Source organism: Somniosus microcephalus, chromosome 5 (assembly GCF_052327205.1).
Source record: "Somniosus microcephalus isolate GS21.2 chromosome 5, FLI_Smic_1.0, whole genome shotgun sequence".
Taxonomy (NCBI): Eukaryota; Metazoa; Chordata; class Chondrichthyes; order Squaliformes; family Somniosidae; genus Somniosus; species Somniosus microcephalus.
In genome coordinates this window covers 4,255,213-4,282,372 of record NC_140991.1, presented here as the reverse complement: position 1 = coordinate 4,282,372, position 27,160 = coordinate 4,255,213, and the positions used below count along the sequence as shown (strand labels likewise).

Below are 27,160 nucleotides of genomic sequence, written 5' to 3'. Positions count from 1 at the left end.
CGCCGGTACTGCAGCCTCTTCTACGGCAGCTTCCCTCGCAGACAGTCGCCGGTACCGCAGCCTCATCTACAGCAGCGCCCCTCGCAGACAGTCGCCGGTGCCGCAGCCTCATCTACGGCAGCGCCCCTCGCAGACAGTCGCCGGTACAGCAGCCTCATCTACGGCAGCGCCCCTCGCAGACAGTCACCGGTACCGCAGCCTCATCTACAGCAGCGCCCCTCGCAGACAGTCACCGGTACTGCAGCCTCATCTACGGCAGCGCCCCTCGCAGACAGTCGCCGGTACCGCAGCCTCATCGACAGCAGCGCCCCTCGCAGACAGTCGCCGATACCGCAGCCTCATCTACAGCAGCGCCCCTCGCAGACAGTCGCCGGTACCGCAGCCTCATCTACAGCAGCGCCCCTCGCAGACAGTCGCCGGTACTGCAGCTTCTTCTACAGCAGCGCCCCTCGCAGGCAGTCGCCGGTACCGCAACCTCATCTACAGCAGCGCCCCTCGCAGACAGTAGCCGGTACTGCAGCCTCATCTACAGCAGCGCCCCTCGCATACAGTAGCCGGTACTGCAGCCTCATCTACAGCAGCGCCCCTCGCAGACAGACGCCGGTACCGCATCCTCATCTACAGCAGCGCCCCTCGCAGGCAGTCACCGGTACCGCAGCCACATCTACAGCAGCGCCCCTCACAGACAGTCGCCGGTACTGCAACCTCATCTACAGCGGCGCTCCTCGCAGACAGTAGCCGGTACCGCAGCCTCATCTACAGCAGCACCCCTCGCAGATAGTCGTCGGTACTGCAGCTTCATCTACAGCAGCGCCCCTCGCAGTTAACAGGAGGAGGCGGCTCCAAAAATATCCCCATCCTCATTGATGGTGGAGCCCAGCATGTGAGTGCAAAAGACAAGGCTGAAGCATTTGCAACTACCTTCAGCCAGAATTGCCGAGTGGATGATCCATCTCGGCCTCCTCCTCAGGTCCCCAGCATCACAGATGGCGGTCTTCAGCCCATTCAATTCACTCCACGTGATGTCAAGAAACGGCTGAAGACACTGGATACTGCAAAGGCTATGGGCCCTGACAACATTCCGGCAATAGTACTGAAGACTTGTGCTTCAGAACTAGCTGCGCCCCTAGCCAAGCTGTTCCAGTACAGCTACAACACTGGCAGCTACCCGGCAATGTGGAAAATTGCCCAAGTATGTCCTGTTTACAAAAAGCAGGACAAATCCAACCTGGCCAATTACCGTCCCATCAGTCTACTCTCAATCATCAGCAAAGTGATGGAAGGTGTCGTCGACAGTGCTATCAAGCGGCACATACTCAGCAATAACCTGCTAACTGACGCCCAGTTTGGGTTCCGCCAGGGCCACTCAGCTCCTGACCTCATTTCAGCCTTGGTCCAAACATGGACAAAAGAGCTGAACTCAAGAGGTGAGGTGACAGTGACTGCCCTTGACATCAAGGCAGCATTTGATCGAGTGTGGCATCAAGGAGCTCTAGCAAAACTGAAGTCAATGGGAATCAAGGGGAAAACTCTCCATTGGTTGGAATCATACCTAGCACAAAGGAAGTTGGCTGTGGTTGTTGGAGGTCATTCATCCCAATCACATGACATCACTGCAGGAGTTGCTCAGGGCAGTGTCCTAGGCCCAACCATCTTCAGCTGTTTCATCAATGACCTTCCCTCCAATGTGGAAGTACAGTTTCTCATTTAGACATAAAATGGCTTCCTGGGCATAGAATGAAATCCATTTAAACTTTAAAATGGCCAACAGCATGATTCACTAATCATGTTTCAAGGGAACGAGATAATTTAGGAATGCTATATACGTACTCCTTGTTTGTGATAAGCTTAACAAGGAGCCTCATTTACCAAACAAACAGCCAAGGACATGATAAGGTAAACATCGGCCCACAGGCCCAGTTGGTACAGTGAGAGAACAGAGGGAACAGAGAGATGCCATAATAAAGGATTAGTTAATCTTATCCCAAGGTATTTCCGTTCGTTATTCTAACGCAGCCCGGAATACGTTGTTTCAATAATTCGCAAGGTCTGTGCCTTTGTAATCAGTTATGATTCAATACTATGTCATGTGGCATAGAAAGCCTGTTTTGCTTCTGTACTGTATAAATATACTACAACTCCTGTATTACTTTGAAGAGGTCTGATGTAGCCCTTGTCTACACAACTCTTCCCTTGCAAGCAAATAAAGCCTGTCTTTAACGATACTTTGTGTTTAAGAGTCTTACTCGGGAGTCGAGACTTCGACACCATCATAAGGTCAGAAGTGGGGATGTTCGCTGATGATTGCACACTGTGCAGCACCATTCGAGACTCGTCAGATACTGACGCAGTCCGTGTCCATATGCAGCAAGACCTGAACAACATTCAGACTTGGGCTGACAAGTGGCAAGTAACATTCGCATCACACAAGTGCCAGGCAATGACCATCTCCAACAAGCGAGACTTTAACCATCTCCCCTTGACATTCAATGGCATTACCATCGCTGAATCCCCCACTATCAACATCCTGGGGGTTACCATTGATCAGAAACTGAACTGGACCAGCCATATAAATACTGTGGCTACAAGAGCAGGCCAGAGGCTGGGAAATCTGCGGCGAATGTCTCACCTCCTGACTCCCCAAAGCCTTTCCACCATCTACAAGGCACAAGTCAGGAGTGTGATGGAATACTCTCCACTTGCCTGGATGAGTGCAGCTCCAACAACACTCAAGAAGCTCGACACCATTCAGGATAAAGCAGCCTGCTTGATTGGCACTCCATCCACCTTCAACATTCACTCCCTCCACCACCGGCGCACTGTGGCTGCAGTGTGTACCATGTATAAGATGCACTGCAGCAACTCGCCAAAGCTCCTTCAACAGCACCTTCCAAACCCGCGACCTCTACCACTTAGAAGGACAAGGGCAGCAGACGCATGGGAACATCACCACCTACAAGTTCCCCTCCAAGCCACACACCACCCTGACTTGGACCTGTATCGCCGTTCCTTCACTGTCACTGGGCCAAAATCCTGGAACTCCCTTCCTAACAGCATTGTGGGTGTACCTACACCATATGGACTGCAGCGGTTCAAGAAGGTGGCTCACCACCATCTTCTTAAGGGCAATTAGGGATGGGCACTAAATGCAGGCCAAGCCAGCCAGCGACGCCTGTTATGTGTTTTGTGTTCTCCTCCCACCTGTGGTGGCGCTGTCACAGGAGATAAATGGTTGGGTGTTCTCTGTTAAGTTTAGCTCTCTTTGTTCGGAACTTTCCAGAACTTCCTTTCCTTCCAATAAAGCACTTCATGTTTGAATCTCTGAGCTCTGAGTCCTAAATTGTGTCTTGGTAGAAAGGTACCGACACAACAAGTGGCAACAAGGAGCGGATGAATCTGTGTACGTTACGGGTGCAGCGAGTAAACAGAAATTTTAATTTGAAACGTGAGATGGCAACTATATTAGGAAACATCAGTGATTTTGATGAAAATGTGGAGCAATGGAGCGCATATACGGAACGTTTTGACTATTTTGTATTGGCGAATGCGGTGGCAAATGAAAAGGTCGTGCCTACCTTTTTGAGAGTAATCGGGCCGAAGACATTCAATTTACTTCGCAGCCTCGTGCAGCCAGATAAGCCAGGAACTAAAACATATAAGCAACTAGTGGAAATTCTTGGAGCACATTTTTCACCAAAACCTCTGGTTATTGCTGAGAGATTTAGATTTCACAAACGGAATCAAGAGGAGGGGGAATCAGTGACGATATTTATTGCTGCTTTAAAAAGGTTATCAGAACACTGCGAGTTCAAGGAGGTGCTGAAGGACACCATTAGAGACAGACTCGTGTGTGGTCTGCAAAATGCAGCCACACAGAAGCGCCTTCTTACTGTGGACAACCTTACTCTTGAAAAGGCCATTGAAGTTAGTGTCTCCATGGAGATGGCAGAAAAGGAGGCTCACCAGTCGAGTTCAACAGGGAGAGTTCACAAGGTGTCGTCTGAGCCTAAAGGTGCGCGGAACGGCACATGTTGCCGTTGTGGGAAAATGGGCCATCACGCTAATGACTGCTGGTGTACGGACCTGGAATGCCAAAATTGTGGCACAAAGGGTCATATTGAACGCGCCTGTAGAGGTAAAAAAAGAACAGACAGAGCTGGGAAGCATGGAAGCAAAATGTCTGTATTTGTACAAGAGAGGAAAAAGAGTGTTCATTCAGTGCAGTATGATGGAACAAGCAAAACAGAGGGGAGCGACACCTCTGAGGAGGAAGAGGTGCACATACTGATGGTTGCAGGTGATTCAAATGGCTACTGGGTGTCTGTGGTAAACCACGTTCACTATCGTATCACTGTTAGTAGTTAGCACTGTTCACCACTGTTCGTTATAACTGTATCACTGACCACTATTGTATCACGGTACGAGGTCGCCTCTTGCCACACTGCTATACCTGGGATGACCACTGCCGACTCCGCCTTGGCTCCACCCACCAGGCCAGGTATAAAGGTGAGCGACTGGCTGGTATTCCTCCTGCTTCGATCGGATCACCCACGAGAGTGGGCTCTGTTATTTAGTCAATAAAAACCTTTAGTCACCTTCGTAACTCTTCGCCTTTTATTGGAGGAATTGATAGGTATATCAATTTTATTGACTAAATTTAATGATGTCCGACAACGAGTCACAACCGGCGGAGGAGCCACCAGCGCAGCTCCCAGGAGCACAGCCACACCAGCCAGCTTGGCTGCGAGCCCTCAGACCGCCGTACCTGGACCTGAACCCACGAGCAGCAAACTCAGCCGCAGACTTTAAACACTGGCTGGTCTGCTTCGAATCATACCTGAGAGAATCCAGCGTCCCTCAGGCATCCAAACTAAGTGTCCTGCAGGCACAACTGAGCCCGAGAGTATACACTCTCATCGAGGACATGACTACCTACGAGACCGCCATCAACCTGCTGAAACAGAAGTACCGGACCCCGGTAAACTACATGTACGCTAGGCACCTCCTAAGATCACGGCCGCAACAGCCAGGAGAATCAGTAGCCGAATTCTCACAGGCGCTATATGCACTCGCCAGGAACTGTGACTTTAAATCGGTGTCGGCAGCCGAAAATACTGAAGATAATATCCGCGACGCATTCCTGAAAGGCCTACGGTCCGAGTACTCACGGCAAAGACTGCTGGAAGCTAAAGACCTCAGCATGGAAAAAGCTGAAGCCCTCGCTATCTCCCTGGAAGTGGCCCACCAAGATCAGGAAGCATTCACCAGGTACTGCTCGCGACCCTGGGACTCGGGCCCGACCCCTACCACAGCACCCTTCCCAGCGCCGCCCCCGGGACCTACCTCTGCGTCGGCGTCCCGGACCCGACCGGCCCCGCCACCCCCGGCACCGGCCCCGACATCGGGCATCCGCGATCGGGCCGCCGGCTGTTTTTTTTGTGGCCAGGAGAAGCACCCGAGGTCGCGCTGCCCAGCCAAGAACTCCATATGCAAAACCTGCCTGAAGAAAGGCCACTTCTCCAAGGCCTGCAGGAGCGGATCCTCAGAGGCCAGCAGTGCTGCATGCGAACTATGGGGGCGGCCATCTTCGTTTAGGGCAACTGAGGCCAGCATCCCCACACATGAGTCATGGGGCGGCCATCTTTGTTTAGGGCAACTGAGGCCAGCATCCCCACACATGAGTCATGGGGGCGGCCATCTTTGATTAAGGCAACCGACCCCAATAGTGCCTCATGGGGCCCTACCTCGTGGGAGACGCCATTTTACTCACCACGCCCGACCACCTCGCCCGCAGATGACAACGACTCGCTCAGCTACGCACTAGCTTCCGTCACCCTGGACCAAGCCCGCCCGCACCATCTGTCCAAGTCAATGATGGACATCAAAGTGAACGGCCACGCCACAACCTGCCTGTTCGACAGCGGAAGCACGGAGAGCTTCATCCACCCAGACACGGTGAGCCACTACTCCCTCTCTGTCCTACCAACGTGCAGCCGAATCTCGATGGCATCGAGGTCCCACGCCACGGACATCAGCAGCTACTGTGTCGTGACCCTGTCGGTTAAGGGCACGGAGTATAAAAACTTTCAACTCCTCGTCCTCCCCCATCTCTGCGCTGCCGTCCTACTAGGGCTGGACTTCCAATCCCACCTCCAAAGCATAACCCTAGCATACGGTGGACCCCTCCCCCCACTCACAGTCAACAACCAGCAAACGTTAAACCGCCCACCGCGTAACACCTGCAGCCTCTCCACCCTCAAGGTCCCGCCACCCTCTCTGTTTGCTAACCTTACCCCTGACTGCAAACCCGTCGCTACCAAGAGCAGGCGGTATAGCGCCGGGGACAGAGCCTTCATTAGCTCTGAGGTGCGGCGCCTCCTGAAAGAGGGCATTATCGAGGGGAGCAGCAGCCCCTGGCGTGCCCAGGTCGTAGTCGTAAAGACCGGCGATAAAAACCGCCTGGTCATCGACTACAGCCAGACCATAAACAGATATACCCAGCTGGACGCATACCCCCTCCCCCGCATATCTGACATGGTCAATCAGATTGCACAGTATAAAGTATTCTCGACCATCGACTTGAAGTCGGCCTACCACCAACTCCCTATCCACCCTGAGGACCGCCAGTATACCGCCTTCGAGGCGAATGGGCGCCTATACCACTTCCTTAGGGTCCCCTTCGGTGTCACTAATGGGGTCTCGGTCTTCCAAAGGGAGATGGACCAGATGGTTGACCAGAACGAACTGCAGGCTACATTCCCCTACCTAGATAACGTCACTATCTGCGGCCGTGACCGGCAGGAACATGATGCGAATCTGGAGAAATTCCTCCGTACGGCCCAACGGCTGAACCTCACCTACAATAAGGAGAAATGCGTGTTTAACACCACGCGCCTTGCCATCCTCGGCTGCGTAGTGGAGAACGGAATCATCGGCCCCGACCCAGAAAGAATGCGCCCCCTCATGGAGCTACCCCTCCCCCACTGCCCTAAAGCACTTAGGAGAACCCTGGGGCTTTTCGCCTACTATGCCCAATGGGTACCCAATTACTCGGACAAAGCCAGACCCCTCCTGAAAGCCACTTCCTTCCCCCTCATGGAGGAGGCGTGCGCGGCCTTCTCCCTCATTAAGGGAGACATAGCCAAGGCCACGATGCACGCAGTGGACGAGTCCATCCCCTTTCAGGTGGAGAGCGACGCATCCGAATTCGCCTTAGCCGCCACCCTAAACCAGGAGGGGAGGCCAGTGGCCTTCTTCTCAAGGACCCTACAGGGCCCCGAGATCCGACATTCGTCGGTCGAGAAAGAGGCCCAGGCGATCGTGGAGGCAGTACGGCGCTGGAGGCACTACCTGGCAGGCAAACGATTTACCCTCCTCACCGACCAGCGTTCGGTGGCTTTCATGTTTAATAACAAGCTGAAGGGCAAAATCAAGAATGACAAGATTTTGAGATGGAGAATCGAGCTCTCCACCTACGATTATGAGATCTTGTACCGGCCAGGCAAGCTGAACGAATCCCCTGATGCCCTTTCACGAATGACATGCGCCAGCGCGCATATCGATAGGCTTCAGACCCTCCACGACCAGCTCTGCCACCCCGGAGTCACCAGACTCTACCATTTCATTAAGGCCCGCAACCTGACCTACTCCATCGAGGAGGTCAGGACCATGACCAGGAACTGCCAGACCTGTGCGGAGTGCAAACCGCACTTCTATAGGCTGGACCGAGCAAGCCTGATCAAGGCCACCCGCCCCTTCGAGCGCCTGAGCATCGACTTTAAGGGGCCCCTCCCGTCCTCTGACCGTAATGTGTACTTCCTCAACATCGTTGATGAGTACTCCCGTTTCCCCTTTGCCTTCCCCTGCCCCGACATGACCAGTAGCACGGTCATTAAGTGCCTGAATGCCCTCTTCGCCTTGTTCGGGTTCCCGAACTATATACACAGCGACCGGGGCTCCTCCTTCATGAGCGAGGAACTCCGGCAATTCCTCCTAGAGAGAGGTATTGCAGCAAGCAGGACCACCAGCTACAACCCCAGAGGTAACGGTCAGGTGGAAAGAGAGAACGCGACGGTATGGAAGGCCGTCCTCTTAGCCTTAAAGTCTAAGGGCCTCCCAACCTCCCGCTGGCAAGAAGTCCTCCCGACAGCGCTGCACTCCATCCGGTCATTACTTTGCACGGCCACTAACACCACCCCCCATGAACGAATGTTCGTTTTCCCCAGGAAGTCGACTACGGGAACCACTCTACCAACCTGGCTGACCGCCCCGGGGCCGGTCTGGCTGCGGAAACACGTGAGGACCCATAAAACGAACCCCCTGGTCGAGAGGGTGAACCTCCTGCACGCCAACCCCCAGTATGCCTACGTGGCGTACCCAGACGGGCGGGAGGACACTGTCTCCCTACGAGACCTCGCACCCTCAGCCGATCCGGAAACACCGCCACCACCCCCCCCAACCTCAGTCCAGGTAGACGGCATGCCGGAACCCCACGAGCCCTCGCCGACCATGCAAACACCAGCATCAACACCGGATAAGGCAACACCACCGCTGCAGCGATCGGAGAGGCTCACGAAGCCTCCGGACAGACTGACCTACCAGAATTGGTAGTACACTTCACCCCGCCGGACTTAATTCTAAACAAGGGGTGAATGTGGTAAACCACGTTCACTATCGTATCACTGTTAGTAGTTAGCACTGTTCACCACTGTTCGTTATAACTGTATCACTGACCACTATTGTATCACGGTACGAGGTCGCCTCTTGCCACACTGCTATACCTGGGATGACCACTGCCGACTCCGCCTTGGCTCCACCCACCAGGCCAGGTATAAAGGTGAGCGACTGGCTGGTATTCCTCCTGCTTGGATCGGATCACCCACGAGAGTGGGCTCTGTTATTTAGTCAATAAAAACCTTTAGTCACCTTCGTAACTCTTCGCCTTTTATTGGAGGAATTGATAGGTATATCAGTGTCACCACTGGTGGAGGGACAATCAGTGCGGATGGAGGTGGACACAGGCGCGGCTGTGTCCCTTGTTTCAGAAACTGTCTACAACAAAATGCTAAAGCATCTTACCCTTCAGCCGACAAACATTGTGCTAAAGACGTATACCGGCGAACCTGTGGCCATGAGAGGCGTCATTGAGGTGACAGTTAAATTGAACGGACAGACTGCAAAACTGCCACTACATGTGGTAAAGGGAAATTACCCATCGCTACTGGGATGTGCGTGGCTAGAGAAAATCACGCTGGACTGGCCTGCAGTCCGCATGATGTCAAAAGGGGAGTCAGGTCTGACTGCAGTGTTAAACAAACATGCAGAACTCTTCAATGGGGAACTTGGGAGCATGAAAAAGATCAGCGCGAGGCTGGACTTTAAACCTGACAGCAAGCCGAAGTTTCACAAAGCCCGACCTGTACCCTATGCAATTAGGCCAAAAGTTGAGGCTAACTTGGAGGCCTTAGTCGAGAATGGAGACCTGGAGCCTGTGAGCATGAGCAAATGGGCCACACCCATTGTTCCTGTCCTGAAAAAGGATGGATCTGTTCGAATCTGCGGGGATTTTAAAGTGACTATTAACCCGGTGCTGTTTGCGGAACAGTACCCTCTTCCCCTCATTGATGATCTTTTTACGGGCCTGGCCGGAGGGCCAAAGTTCAGCAAAATAGACTTATGCCAGGCTTATCTACAAATGCATGTCGATGACAAATCATAGGAGCTGCTGACAATTGTGACACACAAAGGGCTATACAGGTACTGCCGTCTTCCGTTTGGAATTACGTCGGCCCCTGCTCTATTCCAAAGGGCAATGGATCAGATTTTGAGTGGACTGCCAGGAGTCCAGTGCTACCTGGACGACATCCTTGTCACTGGGACAAATGAGGAGGATCATCTTCTGAACTTGGATGCGACACTACAACGACTGAAAGAGTACGGACTCAGAGTTCGTAAAGACAAATGTGAATTCTTTCAGTCTTCAGTTGAGTACCTGGGGCATGTGATTGACGCTACTGGCCTGCATAAGGCGCCGTCAAAGGTCAAGGCGATCGTGGAGGCCCCAGCACCCCAGAATGCGAGCCAGTTACGTTCATTTCTGGGGCTACTTAACTACTATGGGAAGTTTATTCCAGACTTAGCAACATTGCTGAAGCCGTTACATCAGTTGCTATGTCAAGGCAAAACATGGAAATGGACTGAACTGTGCAACGAAGCTTTCGCCCAAGCAAAGAAAGCATTGCTGAAATCGGAGGTCCTGACACACTTCGACCCAAAGCTACCCATGCAGCTAGCATGTGATGCATCACCAGATGGTGTGGGAGCAGTCAAATCCCACATCATGCCTTTGGGTGAAGAGAAATCTATCGCCTCTGCATCAAGCACCTTGAACAAGGCCGAGAGTAACTATGCGCAGATCGAGCGCGAGGCCTTGGGAATCGTTTTTGGAATTCGAAAATTTCATCAGTACCTGTTTGGGAGAAGGTTCACACTCCTGACAGACCACCGTCCATTGACTTCAATCTTCGGGCCCCACACCGGAATTCCATCTCTCGCTGCAAGCAGGATGCAAAGGTGGGCTTTACTGTTGTCAGGACACACATACGACATCAAATATCGCAAATCAGAATTGCACGGCAACGCAGGCGGTCTCTCGAGGCTACCCTTGCCTGTTACTCCCCCAGAGCCTCGTCAGATAGACATCTTCTACTTTAGACAAGTGGAGGGAGCACCTGTCACTGCAGTTCAGGTGCGAAGGTACACCCGCAACGATCCAGTCCTGTCTGAGGTAATGGACGATGTCATTCGAGGGAGAGCTATAGGAGATTCTCCTAGTTTGAAACCTTACGTTTCAAAAAGAAATGAGCTCTCCATCCAGGCAGGTTGTCTTCTTTGGGGACGCCGTGTCATCATTCCGCCACCTCTGAGGGAATCTATACTGCAACAACTTCATACAGGCCACAGTGGGATGGTTCGGATGAAGGAAATGGCAAGAAGCTACTTCTGGTGGCCAGGTCTCAATGGGAATATTGAGGAGAAAGCCAAAACATGTTCCCCATGTCAAAGGGTCCAGAATGTTCCACAGCTGGCAACCCTACACCCCTGGGATTGGCCTGCAGAAGTGTGGCAGCGAGTACATGTGGACTTCGCCGGTCCTTTCGAAGAGAAGATGTTTATGGTGGTTGTAGATGCTCGTAGCAAGTGGCCGGAGGTCGCTGTAATGAGGTCTACCATGGCAGAGAAAACAATTGAGAAACTTGGTGAGATGTTCAGCCGTTATGGCTCACTGGAACAACTCGTAAGTGACAACGGTCCACAATTTGTATCACAGGAGTTTGCAACCTTCCTGCATGTGAATAGTGTCCAACACATCGGGTCTGCGCCCTATCATTCCTCTACTAACGGCCAGGCAGAAAGGTTCATGCAAACTTTGAAGCACGCCTTGAAGGCATCGCAAGGTCAGGACACAATCCACCAACGTCTGAACAGCTTCCTGTTGTCCTACAGGAACGAGCCGCATGCCACAACCAAAACTTCCCCCGCTTCGCTCATGATGAAGAGGCAGTTGCGGACAAGTTTTGACTTACTCAAACCTCCAAGGGCAGAGCAGGTTGTCCATCGTCAACAACAAGCTCAAGTTGAAAAGAGAGAGAAAAGAGCCAAGGAGAGACGGTTTCATCCGGGAGAGCACGGCCTAGCTCGAAACTACAACACTGGACCGAAATGGGTTCCTGCTACAGTGATCGTGCAGACGGGCCCTGTGTCTTACACGGTTGAGACTGCTGAGGATGTCGTCTGGAGAAGACACACAGATCAACTGTTGGTAGGAGCAGAGACAGCCACAGAGGCTCCAACGGCTGTTTGGCCTGAACTGTTTCCAGATGATACCGCAAACCAGCATCCTTTGCCACAGTGCTCTTCTCCAACACAGGAAGTCAAAGAGACTGTTCCACCTGTGCAAACTCCTGACTTTCGACTGACACAGGCACCTTCTCCATCCAGGCCTGTGTCAATGCCTACTGCTGTGGAAGCCAGCGATGACCGCCGGTATCCTGTCAGAGAGCGGCGGCCTCCAAGACGCTTGGATCTGTAGGCTTAGTGACTTACCCACAAGACTGGGGCAGAATAAACCCCAGGGTAAAGTCAGTGGTTGAGGCAGTCTACCTCTACCCTAGGTTCGTTGAGTGCAATGAAAGTAACTTACCTGTTGAGGAATAATGTGGACCTTCCATTTAAGAGGGGAGGAAATGTTATGTATTTTGTGTTCTCCTCCCACCTGTGGTGCCGCTGTCACAGGAGATAAATGGTTGGGTGTTCTCTGTTAAGTTTAGCTCTCTTTGTTTGGAACTTTCCAGAACTTCCTTTCCTTCCAATAAAGCACTTCATGTTTGAATCTCTGAGTCCTAAATTGTGTCTAGGTAGAAAGGTACCGACACAACAACGCCCACATCCCATCAATGAATAAAAAAAAAGATAGTCGCCGGTACCGCAGCCTCATCTACAGCAGCGCCCCCCTCGCAGACAGTCGCCGGTACTGCAGCCTGATCTTCAGCAGCGCCCCCTCGCCGACAGTCGCCGGTACTGCAGCCTCATCTACAGCAGCGCCCCTCGCAGACAGTCATAGAAACATAGAAGATAGGAGCAGGAGTAGGCCATTCGGCCCCTCGAGCCTTCTCCGCCATTCAATGAGATCATGGCTAATCATCCAAATTCAGTACCCTGTCCCTTCCTTCTCCCCATATCCCTTGATCCCTTTAGCCTTAAGAAATATATCTAAATCCTTCTTGAATATATTTAATGAATTGGCCTCCACTGCCTTCTCTGGTAGAGAATTCCACAGGTTCACCACTCTCTGGGTGACGAAATTCCTCCTCATCTCTGTCCTAAATGGCTTACCCCTTATCCTTAGACTGAGACCCCTGGTTCTGGACTCCCTGGCCATCGGGAACATCCTTCCTGCATCTAGTCTGTCTAGTCCTGTCATAATTCTATAAGTTTCAATGAGATCCCCTCTCATTCTTCTAAACTCCAGCGAGTATAAGCCCAATCGACCCAATCTCTCCTCATATGTCATTCCTGCCATCCCAGGTATCAGTCTGGTGAATATTCACTGCACTCCCTCCATGGCAAGAACATCCTCCCTCAGATAAGGCGACCAAAACTGCACACAATACTCAAGGTGTGGTCTCACCAAGGCCCTGTACAACTGCAGCAAGACATCCTTGTTCCTGTACTCGAACCCTCTCGCTATGAAGGCCAACATACCATTTGCCTTCTTAACCGCCTGCTGCACCTGCATGCTTACCTCCAGCGACTGGTGCACAGGGGCACCCAGGTCTCGTTGCACTTCCCCTTCTCCCAATCTATTGCCGTTCAGATAATAATCTGCCTTCCTGTTTTTGCCACCAAAGTGGATAACCTCGCATTTATCCACATTATACTGCATCTGCCATGCTTTTCACAGAATCACAGAATCACAGAAACACCACAGTGCAGATAGAGGCCATTTCGGCCCATCGAGCCTGCACTGACACATATCCCACCCGATCCCCGTAACCCCTACACCGACACATATCCCACCCGATCCCCGTAACCCCTACACCAACACATATCCCACCCTATCCTTGTAACCCCACGTATTTAATCCCCCTAACAATAAGGGTCAATTTATCATAGCCAATCAACCTAACCCGCACATCTTTGGACTGTGGGAGGAAACCGGAGCACCCGGAGGAAACCCACGCAAACACGGGGAGAATGTGCAAACTCCACACAGATGGATCTTTTGCCCAATCACCTCTTCCTCCTCCTCTATGTCTGACTCGGACACAGTGTCAGCTTGAGGGGCCGCCTGCTCACCTGGCGAGTCACCATCTGAAAGCAGGGAGGCACAAGAGTTGCTTTAGAGTGAGGACAGGGCGGCAGCGAGGGAGGCATGAGAGCTGCTGTGCACTGCATTGGTTCGATAGTGGCAAAGGATGCTGGTGTGAGGCGCAAGTGGAAAGGGAGAGGTCAAAAAGGTGATGACCTTACCATTGGTGCCCAGAACAGGGTCAGCATCTCCAGTGGCGACGGGGCCACTCAGCCGGCCTGCCATGATCTGCTCCACTCTCTGCTCGAGGTCGCTCAGCTGTTTCAGGTCAGGACGGCCTCCCCCGGTCTGTCGCTGCTGTCTTCTGTTATGCGCCAGCTTGGACTGCAAGAGAAAGGACCGCCTCTAAGTGCAGTGTCAAGCCCTGATATTGCCCGCACTGCCTCCCATGGTCGAATAGCCCTGACAGTGTCTAAAGTCCTGAATGTGCAAGTGCTTTTCATGACAGTCCCATAGCTGCTGGATGAGGGCTGGCCATTAGAGCTTTCAGACTCGTTTGGCCATAAAGTGAGGTGCACATGCAGGGATGAGGAGAATACTGGAAAGGGTACTCACCCTGACAACCCGCGTGAGGACGTTGAATTTTTTCCGACACTGGGTTGGTGTCCTGCCAACCACGCTGTTGGACATGACCTTGTTTGCCACATCCCTCCATGCTTTCCAATATTCGGAGGGCAGCGGCCTCCTGCCACCCTCAGGGAAGAGGATATGGCACCTGCGGTCCACTGCACCAACCAGCAGCCTCAGGTCACCCTCGCCGAAGCGCTGCACTCTCTCCCTGGCCTTCTCCATTCTCCTGGGCATGGAGCTGTTCCAGAAGCAGTGTTCAGGCCTTGCCTTAGGGCTGCAGTGTGCAGGGCGTGGCAGCCAAGCAATTCCACCCTCCCCCTTTAAGTGCTGACCGGCGCCTGACTGTCTGCCCTCGATGAGCAACTCGCCGCACCTGCGCTGCGCCCACCCTCGGTGTTTGCGCCCTGGATCGCCGGCTTAGCGCCTAATGATAGTCGTGCATCGCCTGCTTTAGCGCAGCAGCAACCTCTTGGGGCGATGCAACTGAATATCGGCGAAGGTGGTGCTAAGTTGCGCCGGGCGCAAAAGTTAGCGAACGCCATGCCGTAGCGCCCCAAACGTGGCTATACTGAATTTCTAGGCCTTGGTGTCTAAATTCTATTGGTGCTGCCTCCTTAAGAGGGACACTTGTGGAGCTGACTCTTCTTATTACTGGCAATTGCCAATTTAAAGTCAACTACAATTTCCACACTTTTGTACTCTACACCTCTATTTATGAAGCCCAGAATCCCGTAAGCCTTTTTAACTGCTTTTTCAACCTGTCCTTCCACCTTCAACGATTTGTGCACACATACCCCCAGGTCTCTCTGTTCCTGCACCCCCTTCAGGATTGTACCAGTTAGTTTATATGTCCTCTCCTCATTCTTTCTAACAAAATGTATCACTTCACACTTTTCTGCGTTAAATTTCATCTGCCACGTGTCCGCCCATTTCACCTGCCTGTCTATGTCTTCCTGACTTCTATCACTCTCCTCCTCACTGTTCACTATACTTCCAAGTTTAGTCTCATCTGCATATTTTGAAATTGTGCTCTGTACACCCACGTCCAAGTCATTAATATGTATCAAGAAAAGCAGTGGTCCTAGAACCGACCCCTTAGGATCACCACTGTATACCTTCCTCCAGTCCAAAAAATAACCGTTCACCACTACCCTCTGTTTCCTGTCACTCAGCCAATTCTGTATCCATGTCCACTGTCCCTTTTATACCATGGGCTTCAACTTTGCTGGCAAGCCTATTATGTGGCACTTTGTCGAACGCCTTTTTGAAATCCATGTTCACTACGTCAACTGTATTACCCTCATCAATCCTCGCTGTTGCCTCATCAAAGAACTCGTGAAGTTAGTTAAACACGATTTGCCTTTAACAAATCCGTGCTGGCTTTCCTTAATTAAACCACACTTGTCCAAGTGACTGTTAATTTTGTCCCTGATTACCGTTTCTAAAAGCTTCCCCACTACCGAGATCAAACTGAATGGCCTGTAGTTGCTGGGTTTATCTTTACACACGTTTTTGAACAAGGGAATAAAATTTGCAGTTCTCCAGTCCTCTGGCACCACCACCGTATCTAAGGAGGATTTGACGATTATGGCCAGTACCACCGCGATTTCCTCCCTAAATTCCCGCAGCATCCTAGGATGCATCCCATCCACTCCTGGTGATTTATCTACTTTAAATACAGCCAGCCTTTCTAATACCACTTTTTTATTAATTTTTATCCTATCAACTATCTCCACTACCTCCTCCTTTACTATGCCTGTGGCAGCATCCTCTTCCTTGGTGAAGACAGATGCAAAGTATTCATTTAGTACCTCAGCCATACCTTCTGCCTCCATGAATAGGTCTCCTTTTTGGTCCCTAATCGGCCCCATCACTCCTCTTACTACCCTTTTACTACTTATATGCCTATAGAAGACTTTTGGATTACCTTTTATGTTGGCTGCCATTCTATTCTCATACCCTCTCTTTTCCCGTCTTATTTGATTTTTCACTTCTCCTCTGACCTTTCAATATATAGCCAGATTCTCAGATGCATTTGCAACTTGACATCTGTCATACGCACTCTTTTTTCTGCTTCATCATATTCTCTATCTCTTTCATCATCCAGCGAGCCCTGACTTTAGTTGCCCTGCCTTTCCCCCTCGTTGGAAAGTTCCTCAACTGCACCTGAACTATTTCCTCTTTAAAGGCAGCCTTTTGTTTATTACAGTTTTGCCTGCCAATCTTTGATTCCAGTTGACGAGGGCCAGATCCATTCTCATCCCACTGAAATTGCATTTCCCCCTGTTAAACATTTTTACTCTAGATTGCTCCCTATCCTTTTTCATAGCTAACCAAAACCTTCTGATATTATGATCACTGTTCCCTAAATGTTCACCTATTGAAACTTGCTCCACCTGACCAACCTCATTCCCCAGTCTGGAGTACAGTTACGTTGAAAGACTGAAGAAGCTGGCGTTGTTCTCCTTGGAGCAGAGAGAATTGAGAGGAGATTTGATAGAGGTGTTCAAATCCATGAGGGGTGTGGACAGAGTAGATAGAGAGAAACTGTTCCCATTGGCAGAAGGGTGGAGAACCGGAGGACACAGATTTAAGGTGATTGGCAAAAGAACCAAAGGCCACGTAAGAAAGACTTTTTTATACAGCGAGTGGTTAGGATTTGGAATGTTCTCCCTGAAAGGGTGGTGGAGGCAGATGCAATCACAGCTTTCAAAAGGGAGTTGGATAAGTATCTGAAGGGAAGAAATGTGCAGGGCTACGGGGAAAGGGCGGGGGAGTGGGACTGGCTGAAGTGCTCTTGCAGAGAGCCGGCACGGGCTCGACGGGCCGAGTGGCCTCCTTCCCCGCTGTAACCATTCTATGATTCGATGGTTCTATGACCATGTGCTGTAACTTTGAAAAAGGTTAAAAGGAAATTGAACAAATTAAATTAAAGTACTGTTCCTTATGGTGATGCAGCACTCCAGTCCCTGCGGTGCCCACCGGTCTCGGAAGGCCTCGCGCGTGCCGGCGGACACCGCGTGCTCCATCTCCAGGGCCAGCCAGGGGTGAACGTGGCCGCGGAAGGGAGGCAGGCAGTCGGGCCGAACGACCCCCTGGACCGCCCGCTGCCTGGACCAGTTAATGGCCACTTTGGCGCCCAGGAGCAGTCCCACGAGGAGGTCCGCTGACCTGCCCGCTCCATTCCGCACCGGGTGACCGAAGATCAGGAGCGTGGGACTGAAGTGCAGCCAATAATCGAGGAGCAGCCCCTTCAAATTCGCTCCCCAGGATGGAGGTCGGCATCCTATTGGGTGAGCGTGAGGCCTGTCTGGACAGATGAACGAACGCACGCATGCACGCAGGGAGACAAATGACACGCACGCACGCAGACATTCACGATGGAATTTACACTTGAGCGAACGAACAGAGGAATGAATGACTGAATGATTCAGCGATGCCAGTAGGACTGGCGAATGCGGGTTCTTTCTTTTCTTGGTTTATTAAACAGTGGCAGTTTGTACTGTAAACATTATTGATTTACCTGTAAAAATGTATTATTGTATTTATATTTGTGGTAAACCACTGTTATTGTATATTGTTACCTCTGGGTGGCACTGTGTACCAAGGCATGCCTCAGCTGACTCCGCCCACATGACCAGGTATAAAGGTGGGGGTTTCGCCGACTCACTTCCTTCTTGGAACCAGCCACCCACGAGAGGCATGCTCTGTTCTCTAGTTAATAAAAGCCTTTTCATCACCTTCCTGATTCATCGTCTTTTATGGAGTAATTGATAAGCGTATCAATATTGTTGACCATTAAGCTGTTTTCGAGGCTTTATCCTTTTTATTGTGGTCAATGAATGTAATGGATTTACTATGTAACTGATGAGTTGCATAAGTAATGTTGTACATGAATATTAAAATTTTAAAACAGGACAGCAGGTAATACCAAGCAAAAATGAAGAGTTACTACATTGCCAATAGGACTGGCGTAAAATTGTTTTTCACTATGGGTACCTGTACTGTTAATATTGTTGATTTGTCTGTAAAATTTACCACTGCATTTGTACTGTTAGTCCTAAAGCTGTTTTTAAGGCTTTGTTTTATTGCGGCTAATGAATGTAATGGATTTACTATGTAATTGATGAGTTGTGACAAGTACTACCATATTGAAAAAATGTATTATTTTATTTGTATTGTTAATCTTAAAGTTGATTTTTTGTTAAAATTAGCCTTATTGTGGTTAATGAATGTAATGGATTTATTATGAAGTTGATGTATTGTAATAAGTATTACCAGATTTAAATAAAAGATTAGTACTACCATATTGAAAAAATGTATTATTTTATTTGTATTGTTAATCTTAAAGTTGATTTTTTGTTAAAATTAGCCTTACTGTGGTTAATGAATGTAATGGATTTATTATGAAGTTGATGTATTGTAATAAGTATTACCAGATTTAAATAAAAGATTAGTACTACCATATTGAAAAAATGTATTATTTTATTTGTATTGTTAATCTTAAAGTTGCTTTTTTGTTAAAATTAGCCTTATTGTGGTTACTGAATGTAATGGATTTATTATGAAGTTGATGTATTGTAATAAGTATTACCAGATTTAAGTAAAAGATTAGTACTACCATATTGAAAAAATGTATTATTTTATTTGTATTGTTAATCTTAAAGTTGATTTTTTGTTAAAATTAGCCTTATTGTGGTTAATGAATGTAATGGATTTATTATGAAGTTGATGTATTGTAATAAGTATTACCAGATTTAAATAAAAGATTAGTACTACCATATTGAAAAAATGTATTATTTTATTTGTATTGTTAATCTTAAAGTTGATTTTTTGTTAAAATTAGCCTTATTGTGGTTAATGAATGTAATGGATTTATTATGAAGTTGATGTATTGTAATAAGTATTACCAGATTTAAATAAAAGATTAGTACTACCATATTTAAATAAATATGTTCGACACAAAAAAAGAAAAAAATAAGTTTAAACAAGGCCCCAATATCTCCGTGTGCCCCGTGGGAATGCGGGTTCACATGGGGAGCCCGTGGGCCAATGAGACCATTCATTTACTGCCGGTTAAACAGGGGATAAAAAGGGGGAGTCGGCTCTACAGCCTCACTTATCTGGGAGCCTTGCTTGTTAGAATGGAGGGGCTGCGGGTTCTGGGCTTGTTCTTTCTTACAATCTGTTCATCTCAGCCGCCCTCTCTCCTTCTCCCCGCCGATCAATGTTGGCTGTCTCCCAAATTCCGCCAAGACTGCGGGTTTGGGGGAATTGAAGGCAGTGAGTGTGTGCGGAGAGGCTGCTGCTTTGATGCCGGGAGCCGGGATGTGCCGTTGTGTTTCTATTCACTCCACAATCTGCCAGGTGGGTGTATTCTCGGCTCGCCTATATTCTGGGCCAGGGCTTCCCAGGACCAGTCGCAATCCAACTGCACTGGGGATTCCCTGGACAGTATCCTCTCTCTCCTCCTGTCCTGAAACATCAGCTGGAGTCTCCAACCTCTCCAGTCCGGGAGCTGGCGGGTTTAGGAAGTGTGTTCAGTTCTACAGTTTGAAAGTCTGATCATTGAGATCCTGACCCAGGATCTCTCCTTCCTTCTCTATGCGACTTGGGACTTCTGATGGTTGAATTGCGCCCCAGGATAGGAGGGCAGAGTGAAGATCAGTCCCTGGCTGGCACTGACCGGACAGGCTGTGGATTTGATGCCGGTCTTGTGTAACCAGTCCAGTAGGGATGGAGTTGGTGACCCGTCTCCATTAGATGGAGAATTGGGGTGTGGACGGGGAGAGAAGGAAACTAGAAGCTGGTGCTGCGCTGGGCGGAGTTTCTCCCCCTCCCGGTAACGGTTCCCTTGCCATTCCCCGTGCAGCAACTAACCGCCTTTCATTGACTCTCTCCTGCAGTGTGCACCAAGGATGGGCGGGTCCTGATCGCCATCTCCAAGGATTTGACGCTGCCTCCTGTAAACCTGACAACGGTCCATCTGAAGGATGGACACGGAGCGGAGTGCAGTCCGACCGTGGCCTCTGCAGACACTGTGCTCTTTCAGTTCGCAGTCACTGAGTGTGGCACTACTCAGCGGGTAGGTATTGTGGGCTGGGAGCCCCATCAATGGCTGTCAGTCGGGTGGGAAAGAGGGGGTCTAAAGGGCAATGGGGGCCCTTAAAGACACTACATGTGATAAGGCAATGGCAGACTTGCTCAATTTCTCTGTAATGATGGTCTTCTGTCTCTTGTAGCTGGACGGGGTGAACGCCGTCTATGAAACGGATGTGTTGGGTCAGTTTGAGATCTTGGATGGAGCTTTGGGATCGGTGACCCGGGACAGCCCCTTCAGGTGAGACTGGGAGCACATGGAGCGGGTAGAGAAGGTGAGGAGCTGAATTCTCCAGCCGTGTCCGTTCTCTTGCAGGCTCCATGTCCAGTGCAGTTACAAGGGGAGCCAGGAGTCTGAATTGCAGGTGAAGCCCAGAGTTTACAGCCTTTCTCCGCCACTGCCTGCCACTGAGGCCGGGATCCTGGTTCTGGAGCTGAGAATAGCGAGAGGTAGCGAGTGCTGCTGATGGTTAGTGTCCAACTTCAGGCTCTCTCTCCAAATAGTGGCCGTCCTTCATCGTCTTCTCTTTCCAGATGGTGGCTACCGGAGCTGGTACGTGGCCAGTGACTACCCGATCCTGAGTGTGCTCCGGGACCCCGTGTTTGTGGAGGTTCGAGTCCTGAACCGGAACGATCCGTCCCTTGTGCTGGTGCTCAATGACTGCTGGGCGACCCCCACCCCCGAGCCGCATTCGGGGCTCCGATGGGACCTCCTGGTGGGCAGGTAAGGCAGCGAGTGAGGGACCTTGGGGCAGGCTGGTGATCGGGGAGGGGGGCGACATGGACTGGGTGAAGGAACGGCCAATAATCAAACCAATCTGAGCTCCAGGTTGACGATTGATGACTTGAATGGCCTGGTTTCTTTATCTCGTCTAATCTCGGGACTTTGCTTTGATGTGCCGCTGTAACTCTGTAGTTGGGAGTTCCAGGTGCCCTCTCCATATAACCCGCTCTTTCTCTGTTCCAGGTGCCCCTTTACTGGAGACAATTACAAAACCCGCCTCCTCCCGGTAGACGCCGCTTCCCATTCGCCGTTCCCAACTCACCAGAATCGGTTTGTAGTCAGCACTTTCGCTTTCTGGGACCGAGTTTCGGGCCGGGCTCTGAGCGGGCAGGTGAGTTTCCTTCAGTCTTGCTCTCTTGGTTGAACTTGTTCCCTGGGTCTTGCTCACAGTGAGGAGGCCCCTGTTGACCCTTTGACTGTAGAAGCATGAATCTCCTGACTGGGAGCTGTGGCACTGAGCACACCGCACTGTCTCTTTCCAGGTTCACTTCCACTGCAGTGCTGAGGTTTGCTTCCCTTCCACCCGAGAGAACTGCACGGCTCCCTGCAGCCCCAGTAAGTAGCTGGGATCTGACTAGAAACTGAACCCTGATGGGGAAGGGTGGGTGTGGGGCATCTGGACACTGGGCCCAACAGTGGGCACAGGAGCAGTGTCCTCAATCTGCCCGCTCAACTCTATCCCAGTTAGTCTACAGCAGGATGGCAATCTGGCTCCGCGGCTCTGAGCACATCTTGCACTGGTTCTGAATGGAATCCACCTCTGGCCTTAAACATTGATCTAGCATCCTGCTGTCACCGGGAGTTCCAGGGTGGAACCGAACCGATATCTGGGGGAGACTTGGGCAATGTGTGTATGTCCAGTGTAACCGCTGGTCAAACTAGTGCTTAAAACGGGTCACTTTCCCTCCCCCGCCCCCAGGAGACCAGACTGGCCATTGGACCCGTCAACGACTGCAAACTTTGCTGGGTTGAAGCGGGTCTTTCTGAGAATAGGGAGTGAATCTTAGTCTGACAGTGAGGGAACCGTATTTAACTAGTACAATCTCACTCCGGTACTCACTGCCCGAGGGTTTTTGCATTGGGCCATCGGATTGACCATCTGATTTGGGGCTTCAGACAGCTGCACATTGAATCGCCCACCTTGAAGTCTTGTCTCTGCCTCTTGTCTCCCCCAGAGAGGCGAAGAAGCGCCGATGACCGGGCTGGGTCCTTGGTGACTGCTGATGGAGCCATCATTTTCCTGGAAGATGAGGAGAGATTGGCTGCTGGGATCCACCAGGAAGAGAAAGGTAAAGGAGGCCCCTGCTACACTCTAGTGATGGAGTAACTAGTGCCCATCTAACCCTCCCTTCTCCCCACAGATGCTGCTGCTGATTCCCCCTCCCGTGTTCTTCCTGGAGTCGCGGTTGGGGTAGCTCTGCTCTCCGTGGCCCTGTTGGTCGGGACTGTTGCCATGTGGAAAATGGACCATCGCCGCAGGGTGGGCTCCGAGTGCAGCTCCGTGGAACTGTAGATGTGTCTGTTGGATAATAAACCCCTGTTATACATGAAACCTGATCTCGTTATATTCAAAGTTCTGGCTGGATTTTACTGTCCTTGTGTTAATTGGTAGCCTGTTTTGGGAATCTATTGGGCCGCTTCTCTCAGCTGCCTTAACAATTGTGCCTCCCAAAAAGAAATCAGCCAAATTTGAGTTCCAGAGCAGTTTTCTATTCGTTCCTGGGATGTGGGTGTCACTGCAAGGGCAGCGTTTATTGCCCTTGTGGTGGTGGTGAGGTGCCTTTTTGAACTGCTACAGTCTGTGGTGAAGATACACTCCCAGTGCTGTTAGGGAGGGAGTTTCAGGATTTTGACCCAGTGATGAAGGAATAGCGATACTGTATTACCAAGTCAGGATGTTGTGATTTGTAGGTGGTGGTGTTCCCATGCACTTGCTGCCCTTGTCATTCTAGGTGGAAGAGGTCACCGGTTTGGGAGGTGCTGCTGGAGCAGCCTTGGCGAGTTGCTGCAGTGCATCTTGTCGATGGTCCACAGTGCACCGGTGGGGCAGTGATTGTGTAAGATGGTGGATGGGGTGCCAATCAAGTGGGCTGCTTTGTCCTGGATGGAGTAGCGCTTCAAGTGGTGTTGGATCTGTACTCATCCAGGCAAGTGGAGAGTATTCCATCACACTTAGTCTTGAAGTCCAGATGCTTGGAGATTACTGGATCTGTGACTGGAGCCTGGCAGAGATACAGGTCTCCAGGCTCCCGTTGTTTCAGGGGTGATGTGGGTACATGTGACTGGCATTCTCTACAGATAAACTACAATAAATGGTTGGGTTGGGCCTCACTAAAGCGGCAGTGGAAACATTGGCTACAAATTCAGTTGTTAGCGCCGGAGAAGTGGGGCGCAAAGCAGCTAGCACCCAGGCATGGCGCGATCTGCGCCTCTCGTGAACTTCAGTCAAGATTTAGCGGCAGCGCAAAACTGCAGTGCCCACTCAGAAGCGCGCACAGATCCTGAAGTCATTTCATGGTGCAACGCCCTTGGTGTTCCCTGATCTGGAACTTCATTGGCACCCCCTCTGTGCGCCTGGCGCCCCAGCGACTGGTAGGGGGAACGGTTCCCAGTTGCTGCGGGGGGTGCTATTTAAAGGGGACTCCTCCTGCATTATAAGTGGCAGCCATTTTGTGCCAATCCTTCTGGGAGAGACAAGGGGAGAGCTTTCTGCTTTGACTCAGTGCTCGCACAGGTACTTCTGGCTTTAGGCCAGAGCTTTGTACTTGGATTTAACTTTCAGTGCCACAGCCTAGAGTCACCACATCTAATAGGGGCTGCAATGGGTGGAAACGTTGGCTTTCTGCATTGCATTCAAATGACTTGGATGCCGTGAGTGCCAATCGTGGCCAGACAGCAGGGCCAACAGGTGTTGGCACAGGAGGCCTTACCCACCCAGGCTATACCGCCAGCAGTTCTCATATCTGAACATGTCTGAGGAGTAGTGTTTGGAGGCTGTGATGCAGAAGGGAGGTGGTCACTGAGATCTGCCACCTGCTTCGCAGAGATCTGCAGCCACAGATGAGGAGCAGGATGTCTGTCGGTGGCAGTGAAGGTGATGGTGGCTCAACTTCTATGCCACTGGCTCCTTCCAATCTGCTATTGGGGACATTGCCAATATCTCCCAGTTCGCGGTACATTGCTGCATCTAGCAGGTGACCAAGGCCCTTGTCAGAAGACCGAGGTTCTGCTGAGTGAGTTTGAGCAGCTAGGGGTCAAATTAAAAAGCAGAACCACAAGGGTAATAATCTCTGGATTACTACCTGAGCCACGTGCAAATTTGGCTAGGGTAAATAAAATTAGTTAAATATGTGGCTCAAAGCCTGGTGTGGGAGAAATGGGTTTTGCTTCCTTGGACACTGGCATCAGTACTGGGACAAGAGAGAGCTGTTCTGTTGGGATGCACTTCACTTGGCCAGTGCTGGGACGAGTGCGGGCGAATCGAATAACTAGGGCTGTAGAGAGGGCTTTAAACTAATTAGTGGGGGGGGGGGGGAGGTTTTAAGAGCTAAAAATGACAGCAGAGAAGGCAATAGAGTAAGGTAGCAGTGGGGGAATTAAAAACCAGAGCGTGTCAGGAAGGGACAGAATGTATAATAAAGGTAAAGTAGTAAAAGCAGGAATAAATTGCCAAAAAATATTTGAAAGTTCTTTATCTGAATGCACGCAGCATTCGTAACAAAATTGACGAGTTGACGGTACAAATAACTACACATGGGTATGATCTGGTGGCCATTACGGAAACATGGCTGCAAGATAATCATGACTGGGAACTAAACATACAAGGGTATTTAACTATTAGGAAGGACAGACAGGAAGGAAAGGGAGGTGGGGTTGCTATGTTAATCAAGGATGGAATCACTGCAATAGTCAGAAATGATATTGGGTCAAAGGATCAGGGTAGTGAAATAGTTTGGGTGGAGATGAGGAATAAGAAGGGGGGGGGGGAAAGTCACTAGTGGGCGTAGTCTATAGGCCTCCTAACAGTTGTAACTCTCTGGGTCGGATTATAAATCCGGAAATAGTTGGGGCTTGTAATAAGGGAACAGCTATAATCATGGGGGATTTTAACTTTCATATTGACTGGACTAATCAAATTGGGCATGGCAGCCTTGAGGAAGAGTTCATAGAGTGTATTAGGGATGGGTTCCTTGAGCAGTATGTAACTGAACCAACCAGGGGGCAGGCAATCTTAGATCTGGTCCTGTGTAATGAGACCGGATTAATAAAAAATGTCCTAGTAAAGGATCCCCTTGGAATGCGTGACCATAATATGGTTGAATTCCAAATTCTGTTTGAGGGTGAGTTGGATCTCAAACCAGCATACTGAGCTTAAATAAAGGAGACTATGAAGGTATGAGTAGAATTGACTAAAGTGGACTGGGAAAACAGGGAAAACAGATTAAAGTGTAAGACGGTACAAGAGCAGTGGTCTGCATTCAAGGAGATATTTCACATCTTTCAAGATAAATATATTCCACTGAGGAAAAAGGGAGTAAAAGAAAAGACAGCCATCTGTGGCTTGGTAAAGTAATAAAGGATAGTATCCAACTGAAAACAAGGGCATATAAAGTAGCCAAATCTAGTGGGAGGATAGAAGATTGGGAAGCATTTAAAAGCCAGCAAACAATAACTAAAAGATTAATTAAGAAAGGGAAGATAGATTATGAAAGTAAACTAGCAAAAAATATAAAAACATAGCAAGAGATTCTACGGCTATATTTAGGAAAAGAAAAAGGGTGGCTAAAGTGAACGTTGGTCCCTTAGAGGATGGGACCGCGACACTACTGGTGGGGAACATGGAGATGGCAAAGATGCTGAACAAATATTTTGTATCAGTCTTTATGGTAGAGGGCACTAAATATCCCAACACTGGACAAACAGGGGGCAATGAGGGGGGAGAGAGGAGCTAAAGACGATTAAAATCACTAAGGAGATGATCTCAGTAAAATAATGGGACTTAAGGCGGATAAATCCCCCGGACCTGATGGCTTGCATCCTAGGGTTTTGAGAGAAGTGGCGGTAGGGATTGTGGATGCATTGGTGATTATTTTCCAGAACTCCCTGGACTCGGGAAAGGTCCTGGCAGATTGGAAAACTGCTAATGTAACACCCTTATTTAAGAAGGGAAGTAGACCAAAAAGCTGGAAACTATAGACCAGTTAGCCTAACATCTGTGGTTGGCAAAATGTTGCAGTCCATTATTAAGGAAACAGTAACAGAGCATTTGGATAAACATAATTTAATAGGACAGAGTCAGCATGGTTTTATGAAGGGGAAGTTGATGTGCCTTCAATAACCACAAAACTAGAAATTTTAGACTTTAACAAGTTGGCTATTAATCACTAAGATCAGAGCTAACATCTCAACACACTGACTGGCTCGCAGGAATGAGTCATACAGATCCTGGGATCTTTATGTAAGAGAAGTCAGGGGCGGAGCCAAGACCTGGAACATTCCAGGTTAGTCAGGAAAGAGGAAGTGAAACTATACACTGTGTGGGGGAGGGTAATATACATGAGTGCAAAAACGAATACAGGCAAGCCAAACACATTTCATTACATTCACCCCTTCTTTAGATTTAGCCCATTGGGGTGATGTTTCTTCAAAGTTGGTATAAGTGAGTCTGTCAGGAGGTTTTGCGGTTCTCGGTGATTGGCGCAAAGCCGGTTGGGGTGCCTCTAGGGGAGTGGATTCTGGTTCCTCCGCTGTCCGGGCCTCCGCAGTGTCTTCCAGGTTAAAGTTGGGTATTGATACCTCTGGGCGTCCTGTCTCTTTTTGGTGTAGTCTTCCTCGGG

General features: G+C 50.0%; 1 protein-coding gene across 1 annotated transcript in view; it reads left to right on the top strand.

Annotated features, from left to right (window-relative positions):
• Positions 1 to 10,339: 10,339 nt before the first annotated feature.
• The window catches only part of LOC147116818 (zona pellucida sperm-binding protein 4-like), a 53,855-nt gene continuing 37,034 nt past the window's right edge, over positions 10,340 to 27,160 (top strand). Inside the window, exons 1-5 of the mRNA XM_085987173.1 lie at positions 10,340 to 10,400; positions 21,074 to 21,263; positions 21,507 to 21,654; positions 21,806 to 21,878; positions 22,499 to 22,612. Coding sequence (XP_085843299.1) covers positions 10,340 to 10,400; positions 21,074 to 21,263; positions 21,507 to 21,654; positions 21,806 to 21,878; positions 22,499 to 22,612 — 586 coding nt within the window. The remainder of the gene's footprint in view (positions 10,401 to 21,073; positions 21,264 to 21,506; positions 21,655 to 21,805; positions 21,879 to 22,498; positions 22,613 to 27,160) is intronic.